This window comes from Copadichromis virginalis, linkage group LG7, assembly GCF_057382275.1.
Source record: "Copadichromis virginalis isolate Kocher_CV1m ecotype Utaka linkage group LG7, C_Virginalis_male_GT1.1, whole genome shotgun sequence".
Classification (NCBI taxonomy): domain Eukaryota; kingdom Metazoa; phylum Chordata; class Actinopteri; order Cichliformes; family Cichlidae; genus Copadichromis; species Copadichromis virginalis.
The window spans coordinates 10567134-10590758 of record NC_140624.1 but is presented as its reverse complement, the minus strand read 5'-3'; the positions used below and the strand labels follow the sequence as shown (position 1 = coordinate 10590758).

The following is a 23625-nucleotide window of genomic DNA, read 5'->3' as shown; positions in this document are numbered from 1 at the left end:
GGGTGACATGGGCTGCGAGATTGAGACAGAGGAATTAGAGCCTCTTAATACGTGTTTCGTTTGGGTTTCCACCAGGGTGGAATTACCACAAATAGAGAGGGGACAACATAACGTATGAAACAGGAAAAGATCGCCGTGTAATCCCTTTAATTCAACAAAGTAACTGTATTCTGAATACCACCTTTTTAAACGGTAACTGTAACAGAATACAGTTACTCATATTTTGTATTTTAAATACGTAACGCCGGTACATGTATTCCGTTACTCACCAGCACTGCATATATGCCAATTTTAAATTTAATGCCAGCAACATGCTTTATAAAAGCTGGAAGGACATAGTTTGAGGAATATCTCATAACAAATTAGGAAAATTATTATTCAATCAGGGTAAAAAAGATAACTCTACCAACTGTGGTATATAATATCATTAGAAGATTCTGATAATTTGAGAAAAATTGACAATAAATGCCCTTTATCTTTAAGACAGAAATAGACAAAGAACATACAAAGATGTGTTCTGTAATTTCACAAATTAAAAAAATATTTTGATTCATAGATTCAGTTCCATTTTATTATACTTATATAGCGCCAAATCACAATAGTTACCTCCAAGTGCTTTATATTGTAAGGTAAAGACAATAATACAGAGAAAACAGAGAAAACCCAAACAATTATATGAATATCTATAAGCAAGCGCGTCAGTGGGAAGGAAAAACTGTCTTTTAACAGGAAGAAATCTGCAGCAGAACCATCTGTCCTGATCACTGGGGGGTCAAGCGAGAAAGAGATTAATAATAACTAATGTGTATAGACACATGGTGAGTAAAAAGATGAGTAAAGAAAGACACTCAATGCATCATGGGAAGCCCCTAGCAGCCTAGACATTGCACCGTAACTAAGGGAAGATTCAGCCCTAACTATATGCTTTATCAAAAAGAAAAGTAAGCCTAATCTTAAAAGTAGAGAGCGTTTCTGTCTCCTGAAGATGTTGTGTACTCTAGGCTAAAGCAGCCATTGACCACCTGGCTTGTTTTCAGCAGACACATGACAATCTGAATAGTTATAGGTTCCACTGATGCACATAGCATGGAAAACTTAATTTCTTCAAGGCACCATTAATGCTGAACAATGATTCTGTCAGTGAGAAGCTTGGTTATATCAGCAAGATAATGGAAAATTCTGTACATATTACAAAGAGTCCAAGCCTGCTGCCTGAAGGCAAGACCCGTCACCCTTTAGCACATAATAAAATTAACATAAAATTCCCTGAAGTGATTACCAACTAAAATTCGATTTCAAGCAAAGAAGCATTTTGGAAACATTTTGTTTGAAAAAAAAAATCACCAGTATTTTATATATTTTCTACACTTCTCTAATAAAATCTTTTATATGATTAAATCTTCTGTTTTTTATTTATAGGTTGCATGATCTCCTTAACTTTTTTGGAAATTATTTAATTTGCTTTGCTGTTTAATATGCATGATTTCCTTAAATATTAACCTGTTTTTCTTTTCTTTTCCGTTTTTTCATACAGATGCATGTGTTTGCCTACGTGTGCTCCCTCAGTATTTTGGTTTTGCATCTTGCTAGCCAAAATGACTTCAGATATGCATGTGCAGTTTTTTTTAATCCAAATTGCATGACTCATTTGGGGTTTTTTTTAATAAAAGTTTTTTAGAAGAATAAAATATATATTTTATTACAACAGGTAAAGCACTAGACTACACTAGCAAAACGACTGGAGTCTACCCTTTGATGACTACTGCTCAATACTCCCAGATCCCTGCAGCTGGGTTTGGTGTAAATAGTGCTCTAAGGACATCAGATGGAATAGTTTACTCCTCTGTTGCTGCCCCAGTTCCATCCACATATGCAATTACGACTCAGCCAGGTTCTGTCTTTAGCACAACCTTAACACCCACATCAATAGTCCACAGCCAGCCATTACCACACCCATATGGCTTTATCCCCACTACAGACCCTGGACAGATAATTCCTTTTGACTCTGGGCTATCTAAAGATTTTCTACCTACAGCTTTGGCTGACATCATAACTGGTTATCCAGAGATGTACTCTGATGCCACCCTGGAAGCTATTGCTGCTTCTCTGGATGCCCTAGCTTCTTCTCCAATATTCCCTGGCTTAGATAACACCAAAATGGCCCAGTATCAGATGGAGAGGGAATTTCTAGAGCTAGAGAAGCTTAAGCAACTATGTCTTGCAGAAGAGCTGGAATGGGAAAGGCAAGAAATCCAGCGATATCGAGAACAGGAACAGCTTATGGTCCAAAGGGAGCTTGAGGAACTTCAGGCTCTGAAACAGCAGCTTCTCCTTCAGCAAGAAGAGGAGCATCATGCCCACATGGTGGCTCAACAGGAGACCTATGCACAGCAGAAAGAGCAGTTGCAGCAAATTCAGCAGCTCCAACTGCAACTCCAGCGGCAGCTAGACGAGCACTATGGTAGTACTGGTCCCACTGGAAATCTTCTAGATGCTAAATATGCAGGTGTAGGAGACAGTGGCCAGTACTGGCCAGTCAGAGATGAGTCTACGACTCCATCTGCTGGGACACACATAGAGGAAAGTCAAGATTTAGTAAAGCTTCAAGCTGATCAGGACATAGGGAAAAAAATAATTGATAGTGGGGTGCAGACAGATGATGAAGACTCAGCAGAGAAACAACACGTTGGAAGGAGAAAGAAAAATAAAAGAAACATTGATAGCTCAGCTCAGACTGACGATGAAGACCAAGATGAATGGGATGCTCCAACAAAAGCTCGGCGACGCTCTCGAAAGCATAGCAGTGATGGAAAACATGGCTCCAAGGTCTCTAGCATTGCTATCCAGACAGTGGCAGAGATATCTGTCCAGACTGATCACTCTGGAACTATCAAGCGACCTAATGTCCAGATGGACACAAAAGTAGAAATCATTAAACATATATCAGCTCCAGAGAACTCTCAGAGAGGTGGAAGTCTGAGCTGTCAGACAGACTCAGACAGAAGACATGCTCCCACTGAGGTGGGCTACAGCACACACCTCTCAGCAGACATCCCCGCTAAGTCCAAAACCTTCTATACTACAGTTTCCCCACTGTCCCCAGAAAAGTCACTTGGAGGACAGAGAATGTTGACTGCAGACCCAACCAGATTTTCTTCTGGTCCTCGGATATTGAAGGCTGGTCAAAAATCTCTATCTGACCCTAAGTCCCTTAGTCCTTCCACAGAAGACAGGATGGGTGGATACTATGCAGACAGCTATTCTGTAAGTCATATCACATATGAATGGAAAAATATGAGCCGTCATATAGTAGTCTGAATTGACAAACTGATTGTTTGATTGTTTTTATTCTAGAGCCGAGGCTCTCCCTCTAGTACAGGTAAGAAGGTAAAGAGAACACTGCCAGATCCCCCTCCTGAAGATGACTCCCTCTCAGGACGGTCAGGCTACAGCACCAACTCTGCTCGACGCCGTCTAGCTCGCAGTACAACTATGGCCCGGGCAAAGATCCTGCAGGACATTGACAAGGAGCTTGATCTAGTGGAGAGAGAATCTTCTAAACTTCGAAAGAAACAGGCTGAGTTAGATGAAGAAGAAAAAGAGATTGATGCCAAGCTACGGTGAGACACATTAAATTTTTTTTAAATCATCGCAGTTTAGGATATAAAGTTACCTATACTTGTATTACTGTATTAAATTAATAAATAACTAATACCTCAGAAAATGATTCAAGCTAACTCCACTGCATCAGTCATTGCATCTCATGCCATCAATCTTCCTAATTCGTCTGCATGATTCCCTTCTTACCTTGATAGCTTATGGGCAAAAAGGCTGCCTTGACATCTCTCAATGAGACTTCTCAACACTCACACATAGTAACAGGTATTAATGTGTGAGAAAACAGAATATTGTTTGCCACCTCCCCTGGTTTTTATTAGAACTTTTGAGTACTAAAATTGTAAAAAAATATATATATATATATTTATTTCATTTATTTATTCAAGGTACTTGGAGATGGGTATCAACCGTCGTAAGGAGGCCTTGCTGAAAGAAAGAGAGAAGAGAGAAAGAGCCTATCTTCAGGGTGTGGCAGAGGAGCGAGACTACATGTCTGACAGTGAGGTCAGCAACATCAGAGAGACCAGAGGTGATGGTCTTGAGAGACCACGGACAGCTCCCCAGTCGGAATTTGAGCAATTCATCCCCCCACAGACAGAAGCTGATTCCCAGTACAACACACTAACTAGTCCCTACTCTCACTATGGCCAGTATGTTCCCCAGACCCAAACCACTAGCCACTACACCCAACAGAACATGTATCAGCAACAATCACTTTACCACCAACAGGTGTCTCCTTACCCAACCATGTCCCTCTCCCATGCCCAGACTCAGCCAGGCAGCTACCAACATGCTCTGCTCTTGCAGCAGGGGAAGCAGCGACAAACAAACCTGTCTGATTTAGAGCCCAAAATCACCACTAACTATGAGGTGATACGCAACCAGCCACTGCTCATTGTGCCAACTTCCACAGAAAGTGGATATGGAGTGGCTCACCTAGGGGGCAAGTATGGAAGCTTGGACTTGAGGTTAGGACTTGAGGAGAGGAGCATGGCCTCTAGTCCCATGTCTAGCATTTCTGCTGATTCTTTCTATGCTGATATTGACCACCATAATGCCAGGAATTATGTGCTGATAGAAGACATAGGGGAGCTCACCAAGGCGTCAACAGGGCTGAGCAATACTGGCTTGGGTTCTGGATTCAACTTGCCTGATAAGGAGATGTCCAAGGCAGACAGACTCAGGCGCACAGCAGAGGTAAATCCCATACTGTTAACTTAGTTTCTAGTTTTTGCTACCTTTTTCTCCTCAGACAAATGCTAATAGCTCAGAATGTTAGTGTTTCTTAGTGTTGGCTCTTTCATTTAAAAAAGCGATTCAACAATTTGAAGTGCTGATTCTCCAGTTTTATTTTATTAGGCTTGCATGAATGTAGAAAACAGTGTGACTGATATAGCCCTTTTAATTGTTCAAAACACTTCAGTGTTTTGAACAATTACACAATAACACTTAACATGTGGCGTATAATTTTATCTATTTTTTCCGTTTAGGTGGCAGAATTTTTAGGCTCATCTCGGCTTCAGAGTTATGGCAAAGGAGAAGATGATACTATGGAAGAACCTTATGAGCTGAAGCTACTGAAGCAGCAGATCAAGCAAGAATTCCGACGAGGAACTGAGGGACTCGAACACTTGACTGGTCTGGGCTTACCACAATATCTCCCCAGTGACAGCAATTTTCGCCATTTCCCTAAAGGAGAGAAATATAGCATTGGCAGGCTCACCCTTGAAAAACAGGCTGCAAAACAACTCCCAGCGGCTATGCTTTACCAGAAACAGATGAAGAACAAAAAGGCCCTTATAGACCCTAAGGCCATCACAAAATTTTCCCCAATTCAGGAGAGTAGGGACCTTGAGCCTGAATATGGTAGCTACATGGGATCTGGAGCGTCCTCTGTGTCCAGTCTGGCTGCTAGAGCTAGGCTACTTCAGGATGAGATTACATTTGGGCTAAGAAAAAACTTGTCTGAGCAACAAAAATATTTAGGCTCCTCCTTAGGGGCCAACCTGTCTGGTTCTCTTAATCTTGGTCAGTCTCTTGGACTTGGCTCTACTATCAGGGCAACTGCCCATGATGATGGCACCTACCCAAGTGGTACCCGTTCTCGCCCCTCCTCCCGACCCTCTTCAGTCTATGGTTTGGATCTATCTATTAAACGGGATCTGTCCAGTTCTTCATTAAGACTTAAATCAGAGGGAGAGGTTCTAGATGCAGCGTTTGCCCCTGGGGTAGCCAGAGCAAAACCCACTAGTTTACCTATAAGCCAAAGCCGTGGACGCATCCCCATTGTTGCTCAGAACTCAGAGGAGGAAAGTCCTCTGAGTCCAGTGGGGCAACCAATGGGTATGGCTAGAGCTTCAGCTGGTCCTCTCCCTCCCATTTCTGCTGACTCCAGGGACCAATTTGGGTCAAGCCATTCCCTCCCAGAGGTACAGCAACATATGAGAGAGGAATCTCGGACTCGTGGCTATGATCGAGACATCGCATTCATCATGGATGACTTGCAAGGTGCCATGTCTGACAGTGAAGGTAAATGGAGCCTAAGACTGCTTCAACAATTTGACCATATCGACGTGCTTATCATGCATGCTAATACTGAGTGGTCATATTGACTTTCTGGATTAACTGTTTCTTTCTCAGTTATCAGTGCTCCAGATAATTATTGTTGTCTGTTACAATATTTCCCTCTGTCACGATAAATGTAAAGTCATAATTTTGCATGATTTTTCCTTTCTTTTAATTATCGTGGTCAGCGATACATAACACTCTTTGTTTATGTATGCCACGTCTATCCATGCTTTTCTGTGTCATTTCATCAGCTTGATGTTTGTTTGTTTTTTTCAGTTTAATTTATTCAATGTCCTTCCTTATTCTTAGACCCAAACAGTTCTAAAAATGTTAAATTAGATCCTCTCTAGAATCTATGTTATCTGTTTATGAACTACAAAGAGATATGCTAAGTAAACATACTGCTCACAATGCAGCTGCCTTATTTTTTGTATAAATTTCATTAAAAATCTGAGCAATATTGAACAGCCTACACTGGAGCCCTTTTTCAGTGGCACAGAAAACGTATAGAAAAAGAAATACATACATTTTTAAGGTTCTTCCTTTAGTTTTGCTCGAAAACAACAGCAGTAAGTTTAAAAGAGTACTGCTGAATCATGGTGATATACATGTTCTGCAGATTCTACAGGTATTTTTGTTTCATTCTAACTAAATTGCTAAGCCAGTGCCAGGCCAATTTAGACATTTCCAAATGGATGGTTTATATAGATCAAAAAAGATGTAATGCAGTAGCTTTCTATAAAGCCGATGTTGTTGTGTATACTTAAAGAAAATTGTGTCAACTGTGTTAAGCGTTGATTCTGTAACCTTTCAGTTTCTAATCTGGTCTTATTTTCATCCTTGCATGTACATCTGTTTTCCATTTTCATCTTAATAAAATTAATGTTTTCTGCTTGTTGGTTGTTGCTGTGGATGTCTCCTTGTGGTGTGAGATGTCTGTGTTCCCCGGTGATTCACAGCAGATATTGACATGCACTGTTTCCATTTCCATAAGAATGGGACTGGTAGTGTTCCATTAGTTTAGGTAAATCCAGTGCCTTTATAATTATTTATCTTTTATTTGGTAAGTATCTTGTATATGAAGTAGCATTAAAAAGCACAGGGTCTGATGTAATTGTCAGATAGTGCCAACGAACAAGAATATCTTCCGCAACTTTAGCTTTGTTTCAAGGCCAATTTTGAGGAATCAATGTAAATACATTCTTGTTGAGACAGAAGCATTTGTCTTGACCTTACATAAAAGTGTTCATCTGCCTCAATTGCAGCACAAAGTGAGTCCATGTTGGCTTTGAACAGAGATGATGCCAGAATCTTTCATGAAAGTATCAGACACGGTAGAGTATCTTACAGCATAGTTAAAGTTACTGCCTCTCATGATAATGTGGCTCAATCTTGATATGGCTTTCCCTCCTAAAGAAACATCTTATATGTTTTGTTTGGGGGGTTTTTTCATAGTGCTTCTGCTTAAATTTGTGATCTGTCTGTCAGGCTAGTAAATGCAGTAAAGCATGCATCTCCTACTATTGCTTTTAGTGCATGTGCTGAATTTTAGCCTACTTGCAGTACAAATCTTAGTCTTAGCACTCTACTTCCTGTAGCTTGATAGAAGAATGAACATATGTTGAACAAATTTCTTAAAAACATATATAACTTTGTACCACAGCTGGAGGCCCAAACTGGAATATAGAAGGTGAGACGGCATCGCAATTCTCATGTAGTTACTTAGAGACTGTATGCCTCCATGCCGCATATCATGAATGGTTCACTTCTCTGGCTGAGTTTGTAAACATACCAGATTCATTCTGGAATGACCCACCTCACAATCGTATACAATACATATCATTTAGTGACTCTTGTAGTTGACATGTCAGTTCCATGCTGGTATGAACCCCATCTTAATGACACTCGATATCTTTTATGTGTCATACACTGCAGAGACTTAATTTATGTGTCATTCAGGAATGTTTGCACTGTGGTTTTGTAAACATATCAGACCCATTTCCAGTATTCATGTCCATGCACTAAAATAAATGTGTGTTGTGCATAAGTGTTACCAAAAACATGCAGATTCACAGCACAAAGTATTTTAAGATCTTCTATAGAATTCTGAAAACCAATGCTGCCATCATATACTGATTTGTTCAAGATCTAATGCTTTCAAGATATTTACAAGATATGTAGCAGTCTATTTTCTGTTTGTGGGCTTGGCTCGCCAATACATAGAAAATTCTATCTTTGTTTGGATTCTTTTACATTTAACACCAAAACAGTATTTCAAAGTTGAGATATTACTATAGCTTTCAATATTTTGATTATTTTTGCTCTTAAAGGTATGATTTAGAATTGTGATGGTAAAATAGAGCACGAGACTGTCAGTATCTTCCAGTCGTTACTTATAAATGAAGATGGTTTGGGGGAGACTTCCAGTACACAGTGCTGTAAAATAATACATAGAAAATAAAACGTTCCAAACATTTAAAGCATATCAATTTTTATCAAACTTGAAATTATTCATACACCATTTAGTATTTTTAGTAGCCATCTGATCTCACACTTGTGGATAGGATGGAGCAGAGTTTCTGTTTCTTTGCTTTCACCTATCCAGTCAGGACAGATCAGAGATCTTCCTGCCTTTTAGAAAATCTGGGTGGATGTGTGACAATTATTCTTAAATACAAAAAAAGAGATTGCTTGATTCTATGCTGAAAGCTTCTAGTCCCTATTTTCATGCATAGATTTTAATGCGATCCTTTCCTTGTCTAGCCTACCACCTGAGAAGAGAGGACACAGATTGGTTTGATAAGCCAAGAGAAGGACATCCTCAGAGTGGGAGTGTTTCAGACAGGAGACAGGTGCGATTCAAGCTAATAATATTCAGCTTGGTCCTTTTTTTTCCACTCCATGTTTATTTTTGGTTTTAATATGTAAACCCGGAATGTTTTCTGCTTACAAACATGCTTCTTTTAATCCTGTGAATTTTCAGATGAAACTCGTGCCTTATGCCTTCCCTCACACTCGCATCAAGCTTAAGAGAGACATGAAGGACTCCAGTGTGTCAGGTATAAAACTATTACAAAATGCAGACATACAGTTATCGTACAACCATAAAAAAATCACAAAGATTGTCTATTTCTGTTTTTGTAATTAGGATTTGTATCCCTATTTTTACCGTTTAGGTAATGGACTTGGCATCCGTGTGGTAGGTGGTAAGGAGATTCCAGGGAGTCGTGGAGAGATCGGAGCGTACATTGCCAAGGTCATCCCTGGTGGGGTGGCAGAACAAACGGGGAAAGTTGTGGAGGGTAAGAGCAGAATGAAAAAGATTCTCAAGGCTCAGGAGAGTCATGATCACAGTGCTTTTTAAGTGTTGATGATTTTAGGGCCGTTTACGCCTTCAGTAAAAATTCATGCCTAAATCACTCCAGATGGAGTTGTGACAGGCGGCTGTAGCCTACTGTGTGTTGGTTTGTCATGTGTCTTTCCTCAACACATCACGCGCAAACACACCCTCCACATCAGTGGGCTGTGTTAGTCATTAGACTATATTTAGCGTCCCTGTAAACATACAGATACAGATAGACAGGCAAGCACAGATAAACACACGCACACACACACAGTGAATTACCATGCAACAATCCCTGCTCAATTTGTTCTTGTAGTTTCTGGAATTTCAAATAATTGATGCTCTAATCTTTGTTTAGAAAGAGAAGCGCCTGAGTACTGATTGCAGTTCCACCAGTAGTTTTAATGAGATAATTGGTTCTAGCTTCTTATTCCATTTAATTCTGATATAGCTTACTCCCTTTTTGTCTTGCTGAACAAGAAAAATTTTTTTTTTTAAAAAGGCAAGACAGTAGGTTGGCTGGTTTACTTTCAAGCGTGTGCTGTATGCTATGCATATGTTTATGTTCTGTTGAAAGAAACTGGCAGCAGAACATGCCTTTAGGTGCAGTGTGAATTAAAGTGGGGGAGGATACAGATTATACACAGAGAACAGAGGGAATAATCTAAGAAGAAATACTGGCTCATGCATGAGGATACGCACTTATTAATGTGAGCCTTTATTGTCACAGCAGCTGGTGAGTTGCTTCGTAAGCAGAAGTCTAATCTGAAGACCAGGTTTCAGTTGTGTAAGTGAGGCCTCATATTTCTTTGGCCCTGGGTGGAAAAATTGAGTTTGCTGTGATTTGTTTTGTGTATTACATCATAAATATGCAAATATTAGTGGTTATTTCTTGTGCTGTTGCTGTGTTTTTACTTCTAATATGCTATTTTTTCTACATTATTCTTTGTGAGAAACAAAACATCTAATATAATCATCGGCAAAACTCTTCTTTCTTGCTTTTGTGCTGGGTGTTGTTCCAACAATGGAACAAAGCCAATGCATAAACCCAACTGAGAATAAAGAAGAATGAAGACAGAGTTAATTCAGTTGAAGAGCTGTTTGCTATTACTATTGTTCTGTGAGCATGAAAACTGCACTCTCTGTTCTAACACGTTTCATGTATAGAGATGAGGGGTAGTCACTCATTTTGCATGCTGGCCTTCATCGTATTACAGGAATGCAGGTGTTGGAGTGGAATGGAGTCCCTCTAACGGGAAAGACTTATGAGGAAGTGCAGTCTATTATGGGCCAGACATGTGCAGAGGCGGAGCTTTGTGTGAGACTGTGAGTAACATCTGTCACCATTTATCCCTCTATCCCACTGAAACTCCTACATGTTTAGTCACATAATGGTGACTCTGCAGCCATGAACACCTTCTCTCGTCTTTCCTTCCCCTTCTGTTCGTCCCACACCCCTTCATCTGCCAAATATCCACTCTGTGACTGATTACTCCTACAACGCACTGGTTGTTATTCCATTATAAATTCCCTGTATGGATCCAAACAGCGACCTAAACATGCTGTCTGACCCTGAGCACCCACAAGCCCTGGAGCACCATGTCCAGCTTAAGGCTGGTATGTACGAGAATTTGTTGCTACGTCTGCATGCGTGCATGCGCCTGCGTACATGTTTGACATAAATAAAATGTGAGTCACTATATACACTCGTCTCTGTAGGTGGACAGCGTTCCCCCGGTGTGGATCCTAAGCAGTTAGCTGCAGAATTGCAGAAGGTGTCCCAGCAGCAAGCACCTTGTATGGCTGGAGTAGGAGCTGGGGGATTGGGGGTCCTGTCTGCACTAGAGCGCTCTGCCCTCCTCCACTCTGGTACTGGATCGGCTGCCTCCAGTGGGGTGCCAAGCCCTGGCCAGCCTGCATCCCCTGCAATAAGCAAGAAGCAGCGACACAAGGTAATGGATTTCATCCATTAAAATTCTTTTTAGTGGCTTACCTCACACACATTCTTATTCAAATTAGTCTTTTGTTGACATTTCTGTGAAATGTGTTTGCTTTAAATAAATGAAGTGAAGACCGCAGGCAAGTTCAGCCAGGCAACTCGAGCTGCACTGCATCAGACAAATGAAACATTCTCCTTAAATCATATACCAAACACAACCTCTCATCTGGGCATTCTATTTAAGAGTCTGGGTTTCTCGTCTCTCCCTCTGCACAGAGCAGCTGGCTGCTTCGACCATCCTAGCATCCGCATGTAGGGTCAAGGGGGATAATTACCTATCAAACCCCAAATTCGCAGTCTGATGCTGCAATAAAGAACTCATTTTGAACACGAGATGTCTGACTAAACTAACTAATGGTGTCACACTACACCGACAGACTTTCCTTTCTAACACACCGATCAGATAGTCAGTGTCCCCCACAACGTGCATACGTTCAATGAAAAATGTTAATATCTATTCTACAAGGGCACCTCTTTCACCAGTACTCTATTAATATATACTTCAACTTAATCCCAGGTTAATGGCTAAAGTCTGTTATTGTGGGCCAGACAAATTTGTTTGCCAAATCATTAAACTATCAATCTAGAACCACTCCACCTCCTGACCTCTCTGTTTTTGTTCTATTTTTTTTAGCAAACAGAGATGATGAAGATGCCTCATCCCATCACAGGAGAAATTCAGGTTAAAACACACACACATGCAAACAAACATTAAGAAAATATCACTATTTACCCCCAACAACATAAAGATGGACCCCTGTAGTTTCTCTCATAGAGCCTCCTCTACACTCTGTTTCAAACAGCTCCAGATCAACTATGACAGAAACCTAGGAAATCTTATTGTCCACGTCCTGCAAGCTAGAAACCTGGCCCCAAGGGATAATGATGGCTACTCTGACCCTTTTGTGAAGGTCTACCTTTTACCTGGGAGAGGGTGAGCTTTTAGCATTTTAGTGCTAACTAATATGTGTTCTGTGTCTGCTTTTCTGCCTTTGTGTCTGCTTTGTTTTCTCTCTCCCTGTTTTTTTTTCCTGACTTTGTACTGACTTTGCTGTATCCCACTGACTAACGTCTTAAGTTTGTGTGAGAAAATGGTATAGGACATGATGATATGAGGCAGTCATTTCTGCAGTAATTTGATTCGATTTGCTTTAGTCTATAAATAAATAAAGTGAGTTGTGTTAGACTTTACATAAAGCTGTAAGAGGCGGCCTTTTTCCAAATTGCTGCATTATAATGTATCAAATTAGCTGGCAACAGAGAGTCCACATGGTCAACCTCATGTTCTTACTCTTTCTACTTTTGGCTAAAGTGAGTGCTTTGGTTTTGTCCCTAGGTGAGCCTCCTTCTTATCGGTGTCGACTCCACTGTCTTCCTAAGAGCTTGTGAATAGCAAGAGAGAGGATCGATGCAGCCATTATCTCCCTTGTAACAATATCTGCTCTTAGATAATGCCTCCATCAGGCCTGTTTATTAGATTATGCGCTCTCTCCCTCAACCTACAACGCTGTATAGGTTAAAAATGTAAGCTCGTTGAGAGCACCTTTGTACTGCTGCTTTATTGCAAGAATATATTTGAAATGCATCTGTCTGACATTAGCAAAAGAGTTCACAGCCGCAGTGTCTCAACAAAAGGTCAGAGTAGTGAATTTCTCATTCACCTGTGAGCCAGTAATCACTGTGAGGCTTTTTGGTCTTGAGTCATATCTACTGTGTAGGCACAAAAACAGTGATTTACCCTCAAGAGAATATTGATTGCCTCAGCTCTCTATCCTTTACTGCCTTTTCTTTGAGCTCTTTGAGCTTCTCTGACTGTTATTTTGTATTTTTGCTTTTCTTGTTTGTGATATATGCCCTCCTCTTCCTCTTCTGGACTCCCTCAGCCAAGTCATGGTTGTCCAGAATGCAAGGTAGTGTGGTGCTGATCTTTGTTTTTAGTTGGTGTTATGTTTTTATTTGTGTAATTTACCCATCCAAAGTGGTTTTCCATCCTTTTATTGTGGCCTTTGTTGTTCGTCCAATTATCTGCTCTATTTCACAATGTTTAAGAGCACTTCTGCCATTACATTTTCTCTCCATGCCTCTGACTTTGAACTCTCCTCAGCTTCTATCTCTGTACTCATTTGAAAAAAAAATTTAAAAGCATCTTACTCAGAGCAGACAATTAACAAAAATATTTCAGTTTGTTTGCAATCTTTCTGGTGCCTCCAAATAAGGATATTGACCATTTTCCAAGCAGCATCTATTCAGCCCATTTACTGAGCATTGCAGTTTTGTGAATGTTGCCATGGGATCAAGCAGTGGAGAGATTTTTAATAATGTATTATTAACAACCAATCATTCTGAATGTCATGAATTATCAGTGCTGATAACAAGAGAAGGACCAAGTATGCCCAGAAGACCATGAACCCAGAATGGAATCAGACTGTCATCTACAAGAACATTCATCTGGAGCAGGTACTGTGCAGACCCTCTCTTCCTGTCCCACACTAAAACGCACATGCACACAAACATCTTCCCACAGTCACTCTTGTGTAGTTACTGTATTTGTTGTGATCCACTTTGGGCAATGTGGAAGCCTCAGCGTCTTATACGACACTTAGAATTCCGTCCTCATGCTCTCTCCCTCGGGCTGTTTTCAGTATCCTCCATGCAGCCTCTTATCAGCACTAGCAAACCTCAAGTTAACAACCGACATTCTTGCTCTTACAGTGTCAATACAGACACTTTAACTGCATGCCTTTTTAGCCATCTGTGTTTGCTTGTGTTGTTTGTGACAGACACCACCATCGTCTTACCACAGCCTTAAAAAAAAATCTGCAGCGCATACTTATATAAGTATATCTGTATATGTTATGTCCTCCAACATGCTTCCGAGTGTTTCTATACACGTCCACGTATTTGCACACATGCATTTAACAACTCGTGATTTCCTTGCTGATTAAATTACCCCCTCATTAGCATTCATGGCTGCACTCATTTAGGCACGACTCATTCAGTGTACACGAGCTCGTTTCTTTTGTCCTTCATCCACCCACATTCGCACAGACAAACAAGCTCACACCTCACACATTTTGTTCCCTCGCACGATCGCCTCAACGCCTCACCATAATCTGTGACCCTCTCTTTACTTATTTTTTCTTTCTTTGAAGCTGAAGAAAAAAACGCTGGAGGTGACAGTGTGGGACTATGACAGGTCCTCCTCCAATGACTTCCTTGGAGAAGTAAGTGACTTGTGAAGCCGAGTCTGCCATCTGACAATGTGAAATTTAGCTCACTTTTTCTTTTTCTTTTTTACCAATTTACCTCATTAAAGTGGTTTTTGCTATTTTATTTTATTTTATGTTGGTTTATTTTTATTGTTTTATTGGTGGACCTGCGTTTCTTAACTTAACTCTCTGGTCAGACAAACACCAAATTTAAACTTGGCTTCTATAACTATATATATTAAATTCCTATTTATTTTGTACTGTCTCACTCTTTCTCTCTTTTATTTTCTCTTATTGTCACTCAGGTACTGATTGACTTGTCAAATACCACCCAGCTGGACAACACTCCTCGCTGGCTGCCTTTGAAAGAGCAGAGTGAAAGCATTGAACACAGCAGAGCCCACCATGCTGCCCAAGGTCCGTCAGGGTCTGGGTCAAGTCAGGGACATGGCCAGGGCCAGGGCCACATTTCAGGTTCTGGACAGGGGTATGGAATGGGTCAGAGTCTAGCACCAGGGCAGGGAGATGGGAGTCATGATTCACCTAAAAACTCTGTAATCAAGAGCAGAAGCCATGGAATCTTTCCTGATCCAGCTAAAGGTAAAGAATCACCTCATTCTTACAGTTAATGATTGCTAAATATCAATTAATTCCATATAAGTAGTTTTAAGCAATAAATAATATTAATATTCTTGGCAGGTATTCATAACCATACCTTGAACACTGTAAATACATACATATCAGTACTGCATGGAACAATCAGATGACTGTGAAATATTATTTGCACCTGAGAGGGGTTGGTTTATTTACAGTGTCTTGCAAAAGTATCCGGCCCCCTTGAACCGAATACTCTTGCAAGCCACTGTATTTTGCAGTTTTCTCTTTGGCACTTGTAACCATTCATTTAATATTCCTTTAGACATGCAAATGATGCCTTTGGAAAAGTCACACAGTAGCCCAGGCAGTTCCAAGTCTTCCTCCGACGGCCAACTACGTTCCCATGGCCCTTCCCGAAGCCAAAGCAAGAGCAGTGTCACTCAGGCCCACCTTGAGGATGCTGGAATAGCAATTGCTGCTGCTGAAGCTGCCGTGCAACAATCCTGCCTGCAACCAAGTAAATCCTTCCCCTACCCCTGATAAACCACCTTCGAAATGCACCTTTTCCCCTTGCATGCAAGCTTTGTAGAGATTGTTTGATAAAGCCTTGAATTGCTCTGCATTCATCTCCTTAACAGTTTACCTTGCCTTCTGCTCATCTCATCTTGCTTTTCTGCCAGCACAAAGTCACAGTGATCTATCTCATTAATATAACTGTTAAGCAAAAAGCAAGGCAGATAAAGAATCAAATAAGTACACAAATAAAAATAAACTTGCTGTGAAATCCTATTTAATACACTATGTAATTCTAAAATCTTATTTTTAGAGATGGGGCTCATTCAGTTTACTAAATTGTTATGTGTTGTTTCTGATATTTTTCACCAGTTTAATATTTTGGCTTTCTCTTTGGGCATCTTAAATAGTTAATTAAATGGGATAATAGTTTAAGAAACTACAAACATAATTAATGGATTATTTTAACTTGTAGTATTAGTATTATTAGCTAAATTAGAAATCCAGACCCCTCTGTTTCTACATGGACTGTGCATGTGCCAATCCCAAGCATATGGTTTCTACAGAACCCCGGTGTGGAGATCTCCAACCCCAGTACAGAAACCAAGCTAGGATGGCAATCCCTTACATGTTGTATGTTTTACTGTGTTAACATGACTTAAACAACATCCATTACCTGTGTATAATCCTCAATGTGATATCCTCAAAATGAACTCTAATGGTCTACTTCTTTACAAAGGAAAGTAAACTCATTGTTGGAGGTTTTTATACGCATGCAACTGTAGATTCCCTAGCTATTATTTCCTGGCCACAGAATATTTTGTGGAGCTGCAATATTGCTGTGTATGTGCATGTGTGTGTCACAAGAATTAACCCCTAGAAAAGCACACACAGAGGCAGACACAGGTATGGCACACAGTCTTCTCGCCCTGCACAGTCCTTCCCTATTCCTCCCACCTAAAACAAAGGGGGCACAAATGACCCAGTCAAACCTGGAAACACAGAAACACCAAGAGGTTTCAAAAGTCAACAGGAGGTTCACGCTGCACTCACCAGCCAGTGAGTGTAAAGCGGTCAGCTAACCATGAGGGAAGCAGAAATGTCAAGGGAAGGTGAGGCAACATAGGAAAAATGTACTCTATAAATATATAAATAAATCATATTAATCAACAACTAAAAAAACTACTACTAATAATAATTATTATAATTAAATAATTAAAACTAAGCCTTCCAAATAAATGAATGTGTAAATATTGATATTTCTGTTGTAATTATTTTCTGTATGTAGCACTATGAATGTCTGGAAATGCACATATTCATTTTATATATTATTTCATTATTTATATATTTATTTTGTGTCGCTTTTATTATCGAATGATTTTGTTTTCATTAGGAACAGAATGAGTAATTATTGCATTTCAGTAACAGACTGTGCTTCAAACACATTGTGGTCACACATCATCTTTCAAAAATACACCGAAAGTCACCGAATGTGTTTCAACAGTAATCTTCACATATTTTCCCAAGTTCTTTCTTACTGCAAAAGCATAACAGAAACCAGCCAGAGCCAAGAAAGAATATTTAATTGTATGAACAAACTGCCATGCCATGTCCTACAGTGAATTAATCGTATTTTTTTTTCATTAAATTTAGTGACCTTCATTTAGTTCTAATGTAGGGATTTGCTTCGTATTACAGAGATTTTACACAGCACTGTTACGTAAATGCAAGGAGATGCTGACATTTACAGTGATGCCCTGTTATGTGATGCTTAGTCAAAGTTGTCAAAGTTATGTGTGATGGAGAGTGCCTCTGTCAATGAGTGATAGCTGGGTGTGTGTTTTGTTACATACAGCACATGTCTTGGGCACCCATGCATGTGTGGTAAAAGCTGGGTCGTTTAACATTCTCTGTTTGTTTGTTTTTTATGCAAGTCATTTATTTTGAAGGAAAAAACTGAGTGATTGATTTCCTCAGTATCACACTCAGTATTGCCACCCACAGGACCAGGACACCGGCTGAGTGATGTTTCAGGGTCAGTGGTACTATCTGCCCCGAGCCTGGTTGGAGACGCTTATGGAGGTCTGGATAGTGAAGATGGAGCAGGCACAGGAGTGGACAGTGCCATTTTTCAAGTGCCACGGATGTAAGACTGTTTGTAGCTCCATGCAAGCATATTATGCATTAACGGTTGTTAATGTATATGTCATGTTATACTCTTTTAAATGTATAAAACAGTGTTCATAAATTCATTTGTTCTGTTTTTTTTTGTTTTTTCTCACAGCGGTAAGACTATTCCTAATGGCACAGACAAAAACCAACTTGAGACTGCAGAAAATGAAGGCAAGCTCTAGAAATGTCACGTTTTCAAATGTTTGCTTTCTTGGTCAGAGGGCTCCCCCTGTTGAGTGTTTTGTGCAATGGTGGTTTTGTTGTATTTTTTTTTCAATTTCTTTGTAACCAAGCCACCTAATTAACTGCCTCTAAATGGTGTTGCTAATGTCATTATTAAGTTGCGAGGTCAAATTGTCAGCTAAGTGCTTATTGTCAATGAACAATATTAACCCGAATAATAACTTACTGCACGGCTTGAGAGAAGTGGTTGCCATGCTGTCCCACAACTGCTGTTATATCTACATTTCATGTAGCTCAGGTGTCACGATGCCTCCCTTCCCTCTCTAGTTTCAATTTGTTACAAAGAGCAGAGGGTCATTTTAGGGTATAGCCTGGCAGCTGTTACAATGATGAAGGTCGGGAGGTCATTTCCATGGTGCCTGACAACTAATTTACCAAGTTTAAATCAGCTTGTCTTGTAAAATTCTTAATTATTTCAGGACATGTAGAACTGGTGAGATACACGTGAAACTTTGGCGATATATTCCCTGATGTGATTTTGATTTTGCTCTTTCTGTTTCGTGTTAGCTGGTAAAACACAAGTAATGGGGGAGATCAAGGTTGCTCTCAAGAAGGAGGTGAAAACAGAAGGGGACCAACTGGTCTTGGAGATCCTTCAGTGCAGAAACATCACTTACAAGTTCAAAAGCCCAGACCACCTGCCAGGTGTGGAACCAATCAGTACTGATGTACATGCATTTTGATTTTTTAATCTCAATAGTCCTCTTTTTATGAATTCATATTATTATTTATCCAACTTGCATCCAGATCTGTATGTGAAGTTGTATGTGGTGAATGTGGCCACCCAGAAGAGGATCATTAAGAAGAAGACGAGAATTTGTCGACATGATAGAGAGCCTTCTTTCAATGAGACCTTCAGATTCCCCCTAAACCCAACTGGACACTCCATACAGGTAGTGTACAACAGGCACCTAAATAACTTTCAGACCCCTGCTAATTGTCAAATACGATGAGTCAATAAAACTTAATAAATCATGATTGTGTTAGAGTCTGGACAATAAAGGCTATTTATGACTGATACCAATATTTGGTGATTTAAAAATCCAATATACTTGGCAATATTCTGTTGGGTTTTTTTTCTTTCAGACACACAAAACATAAATAGATTTCCCTAATATTTGTTATGCGTATTGACAAGGAGTCACAAATATCCCATAATATGAGAGTGTTGTTTAAAAATAATCTTATTTTATTATTACAACCAGTTGTGGATGACTAGTTTACACTCTTCCCAACTTTTTTTGTTGCGATGAGTGAGAGACTAGGCTGGTTAAGCACGAGGACACAGTGAGTATTTAGAAAAAAGTGGGTTTACCCCCCAAAATTGTAAAAAAAAATAAAAAATAAAAAAATACAAAATGAACTAATAATACAGGGCCTTTAAAAGAAGTCAAATGAATAGAAAAAAACTTAATCCAAAAACAGCAACTTGACATATCTCCAGATTAACTACTCAGCAAACAAAACTGAGCTAACTGCAAGAACCAAAGGGGACTTAAATACTGGCTGATCAGGCCAAGTTGATACATAAGGGGAACACAAATCCTAACAAATTATCTAACACCAAACAAACAAAGCAACACTTAGTTTAATAATTACTTCAAATCAAAAATACCCAGCAGAAGGCTAAACAAGTCACTTATGCACATCTATGGGTGGCAAGAGCTGCACTTGGTATGGCCCAATCAGCACTTCAATATATAACACAGCCCAACTGCAGAGGTGTGTGGCTGCAGGTGCGGCCATAAGGCCGTGTTTTTAGTGTTCCAAACATAGGGAAGTTGCAGAGTTTCCTCTGGTACTCACAACGTGGTTAAAAGCTGTTTCTTCTGCTGTAAATAGCTCATATGGGCTCTAAAATTTCCAGGTCTATAAAATGCATTAAATTTTAGACTTATAGATATACTTGTAACAATCTGCTTGCAACTATTAATAATCATACTGAATAACATGCACTTTTTGAGCTGGCAAAGCACATATAGATAACTTACTGACAAATTCTCTTTGTCTTTCTCATGCATTCCCAGCTTTTCTTGGTGTCTAATGGAGGGAAGTTCATGAAGAAAACCTTGATAGGTGAAGCCTACATCTGGCTTGACAAGGTGGACATGAGGAAGAGAGTGGTCAGCTGGCACAAGCTGTTCGTCAGTTCCACTCAGACCAACCCCTGAACACCACACCAAAAAGATCCAGATGCAGCAGATCAGCCAACACTAAATGCAAAGTGCATAGTTCAGAGATGTGACAAAAAAAAATGAATAAGAGAATGAGAATAAGAGCAAAGAAAAAAGATTCCTTTAATTCGTTGCTTCGGTTTATAAATCATAAAATAAAGGTTTATTATGTGCTACTAACATTGCAATTATATCAGTCCAACACTGCCAGCACATTTCCACCTCTTCCCATTTCAAGTCTCTGCTGGTTTTGGATTTAACATGCAAACATAAAAAGCTGGCACTGATAGACACTCAGCAGCAATATGGCTTTGAGGGCAGTGACGTCTTTCTTACCACAGTTCTATTTCCATAATCCACGTGAGACGCCGAGATGTGATTCTGCACTACTGAACAAACATATCTAACAAAGGGAAAGATGAAAAACAGAATCATGGAATTCATTTTATTTCCTTCATATGAGAGACGTGGTTGTGCTACGATCGTGATGTGTGTGGATTTAAGTGGTCTTGGAATATTAACTGATGAAGAAATGCATACATTTTTTGTACAATATTCTTTCAGTTTCATTGAAAAAGGAAAAAAAAACACAATAAAGAGCTTATGTAGGCCTGAGTCAGACAGTTGACCTTTGCTGTGGGATGAGGATTAAATGTACAGCACTTCTGATTGTAGATATCCCACATGCAAATATAAGAGCATATCAGAGAATCACATTGTACAGTGTGACGTTTATATAGTATACACAGATATCAGATGCAGAATATATCTAAATATAATATACAGTATAAGAGTTGTTCTCTTGTCACTAGATTATATATACAAATATATATAATATGGGACAGATACACAGACTTGTTAGATTGAGGCTGTGAGTGGCGCACTGACAATCCAGTAATCTATGGTGTAGGCAGTCACAATAACTATTATGTGAATGTGGACCTATGTGAGCTCAAGGATGTTAATAATCATGTTCAGTAGCTCCCTTGGTTCTCTGATCACACTAATGCACCACTATATCGAACAGGGCTGTGACAGAATAAAAATAAAATCCAAGGTCAATGACAACCTCTAGTGGCTGATTACTATTTTACTAGCATGATATTGTTAGGAAAGATTAGAATTAAAATTTAAATTAACAATGAACAGCATCTGCTGTGTTGAATGTTACAACTGTGGAAGGTGAGTTTCACACATCCGTCTCAAGTGTACAACATTTTGCTTTAAGATTGTTATAGTGGCTCAGATTTTGCTAATATTTCCTTCTGTGTAGTCCATCGTCAGACATGTAATTCATACAATATGTGTCAAAATCCTCTGTAGATCTGCAACTGTCATTACTTCAGTATGACAGCCCTGCTGTCTCTGTGTTAGTAAGTCCCTCTGGTCTGAGTTTTCCCTGAAAATTATTTCAAAAGGAAGAAAAAAAAATGCTTTACCATTCAAACGTCAAGGTTCTTTTGTGTGTCTGGCTGTACTGTAAAACACTTAACTATTTTGTGTCAGTGACTCCCATTACAACACATTGAACCAGCCTCTTTCACTGCCTGCAACCAAAACACTCAGGCCCACTGGCGTACAGTGATGTATAGGATCAAATGAAAGCATGGGGCCTAGTCTCAGTACTAAGGTGTGAGTAGGTGACCCATGTATTTATCTGTATTCGTCTTACAATGTTTTGTCACCTTTACCTGTACAGAATGAAAAATTGACCCTCAGAACTACTGTTAGTGTGTTTAGGCACATCACAAAGCCAATGCAACTATTTATAATATATCACTGGAGACTACAAACATAGAGCAAGATGTCACTTATCGCCTATAATAATTACAAAGTAAAACAAACAAGCAAACAAAAAAGAGAGTATAGTGAGGAAGAAAACAAGGTTAATTTTTCAATGCTGACAATTATTTTGTTGTGCCAACCGTGATTTATGTTTAAATTCTTAACAGTTATATTTCTTTTTTACATTCCAGATCCATTGTTTCATTTGAAGTAATTCTATGCAACATATACGTTTGAATGCATTTGTGTTTTTGGAATTAAAATGTTTTAAGTGTGAACATATGTTCTCAAAATAACTGTAAGAAAATAACTTTAATTTGTACATCGATGAAAGAAAATATGAAATACTCTGATTTTTTTACTGATTTTAATATATATTGACGTTAACGGCTGTTAACATCTACATGGATCTTGTGCACTTTATTATTGCGTTGTCTCATTTGTTCCATCATGACATGCGGGATTACGTGTTTTGTGTTTATGCACTGAAATGAACTGAGTCATGGTGTATGTGATGGCAGGAAATATTGTGGTGTGCATTTTGTATCTATGTGGAAAAAGAAAAAACATGCAGACACACTGGGGTTCCTAAACGTAATGCACAATGTGGGGGGGGATAAATATCACTCTAAACTGCATCATGCTCTCAGTGTACTTAAAAAAGTTTGTGTACACAGTACAGTAAATTAGACATATTATCTCAATGCTCAGCCTTGACTGTTCAACCCCTGTGTTTCATTAGACTTCACCCAAGCTAAATACTGTTTGTTTAGATCAGCTGTTGCCTGTAATCGTGAATCCATTCATTTGTTGTTGTTCTGAGGGGTGTGAATGTGACTCAAGTTGTTTGACATGTGTACATAAAGTGTTTATTTTCTACAAAGATTGAATGTTTATATTGTCCAAAGTCTGAGCATGTGAGTGTTGAAAAAAAAAATCACAAAAGACATATAATTGTACAGCAGTTCATGTCTATAGCTGTAAAAGGGGAGTTGACTGTGTAATCAAAACCTGTGCTGTCAACCAATGACTATGTGTGCAACTACGTCCCGTAAACTGCTGAAACAACACAAAGGGGGAAAAAAAAATCTACTCAACTTCAATAGTTGTCTAAAACTTTATGTTTTGGATGTTGCATGTTTTGTTGATGGTTTGTCGGTATATTTTGCCTAAAGATTACGTTTAAAAAGAGAGAGAATATGTATAGATTTATCTGTATGCTGAGTGTAAAGAAATATGCTTGTAAAATTGTCTTGTTTTTCACTCAGTGTAAAAACAAAACATATACTGTTATGGTTTTGTGGTTGTACACAGGATGTGTTGAGATATGCAAATCGTGCTGTAAAAAAAATCAGCGTTTCCCCTGAGTCTAAAAGAATAAATATTAAGAAGAGTTATATTGCA

The 23625-nt window shown here is 39.3% G+C and overlaps 1 protein-coding gene across 2 annotated transcripts in view; it reads left to right on the top strand.

Moving 5' to 3' along the window:
- pclob (piccolo presynaptic cytomatrix protein b) overlaps nt 1-23625 on the top strand; it is a 60087-nt gene extending 36462 nt beyond the window's left edge. For both annotated transcript variants that reach the window (XM_085461659.1, XM_085461657.1), the window contains exons 14-37: nt 1709-3264; nt 3355-3620; nt 4005-4815; nt 5109-6147; nt 7452-7520; nt 7850-7876; nt 8950-9038; nt 9170-9245; nt 9363-9488; nt 10747-10855; nt 11079-11146; nt 11249-11481; nt 12163-12210; nt 12332-12462; nt 13412-13438; nt 13892-13985; nt 14681-14752; nt 15043-15337; nt 15657-15851; nt 17852-17993; nt 18132-18190; nt 18770-18907; nt 19010-19155; nt 20290-23625. In XM_085461659.1, the coding sequence (XP_085317785.1) occupies nt 1709-3264; nt 3355-3620; nt 4005-4815; nt 5109-6147; nt 7452-7520; nt 7850-7876; nt 8950-9038; nt 9170-9245; nt 9363-9488; nt 10747-10855; nt 11079-11146; nt 11249-11481; nt 12163-12210; nt 12332-12462; nt 13412-13438; nt 13892-13985; nt 14681-14752; nt 15043-15337; nt 15657-15851; nt 17852-17993; nt 18132-18190; nt 18770-18907; nt 19010-19155; nt 20290-20433 (5960 nt within the window). In that variant the 3' untranslated portion in view covers nt 20434-23625. The remainder of the gene's footprint in view (nt 1-1708; nt 3265-3354; nt 3621-4004; nt 4816-5108; nt 6148-7451; nt 7521-7849; nt 7877-8949; nt 9039-9169; nt 9246-9362; nt 9489-10746; nt 10856-11078; nt 11147-11248; nt 11482-12162; nt 12211-12331; nt 12463-13411; nt 13439-13891; nt 13986-14680; nt 14753-15042; nt 15338-15656; nt 15852-17851; nt 17994-18131; nt 18191-18769; nt 18908-19009; nt 19156-20289) is intronic.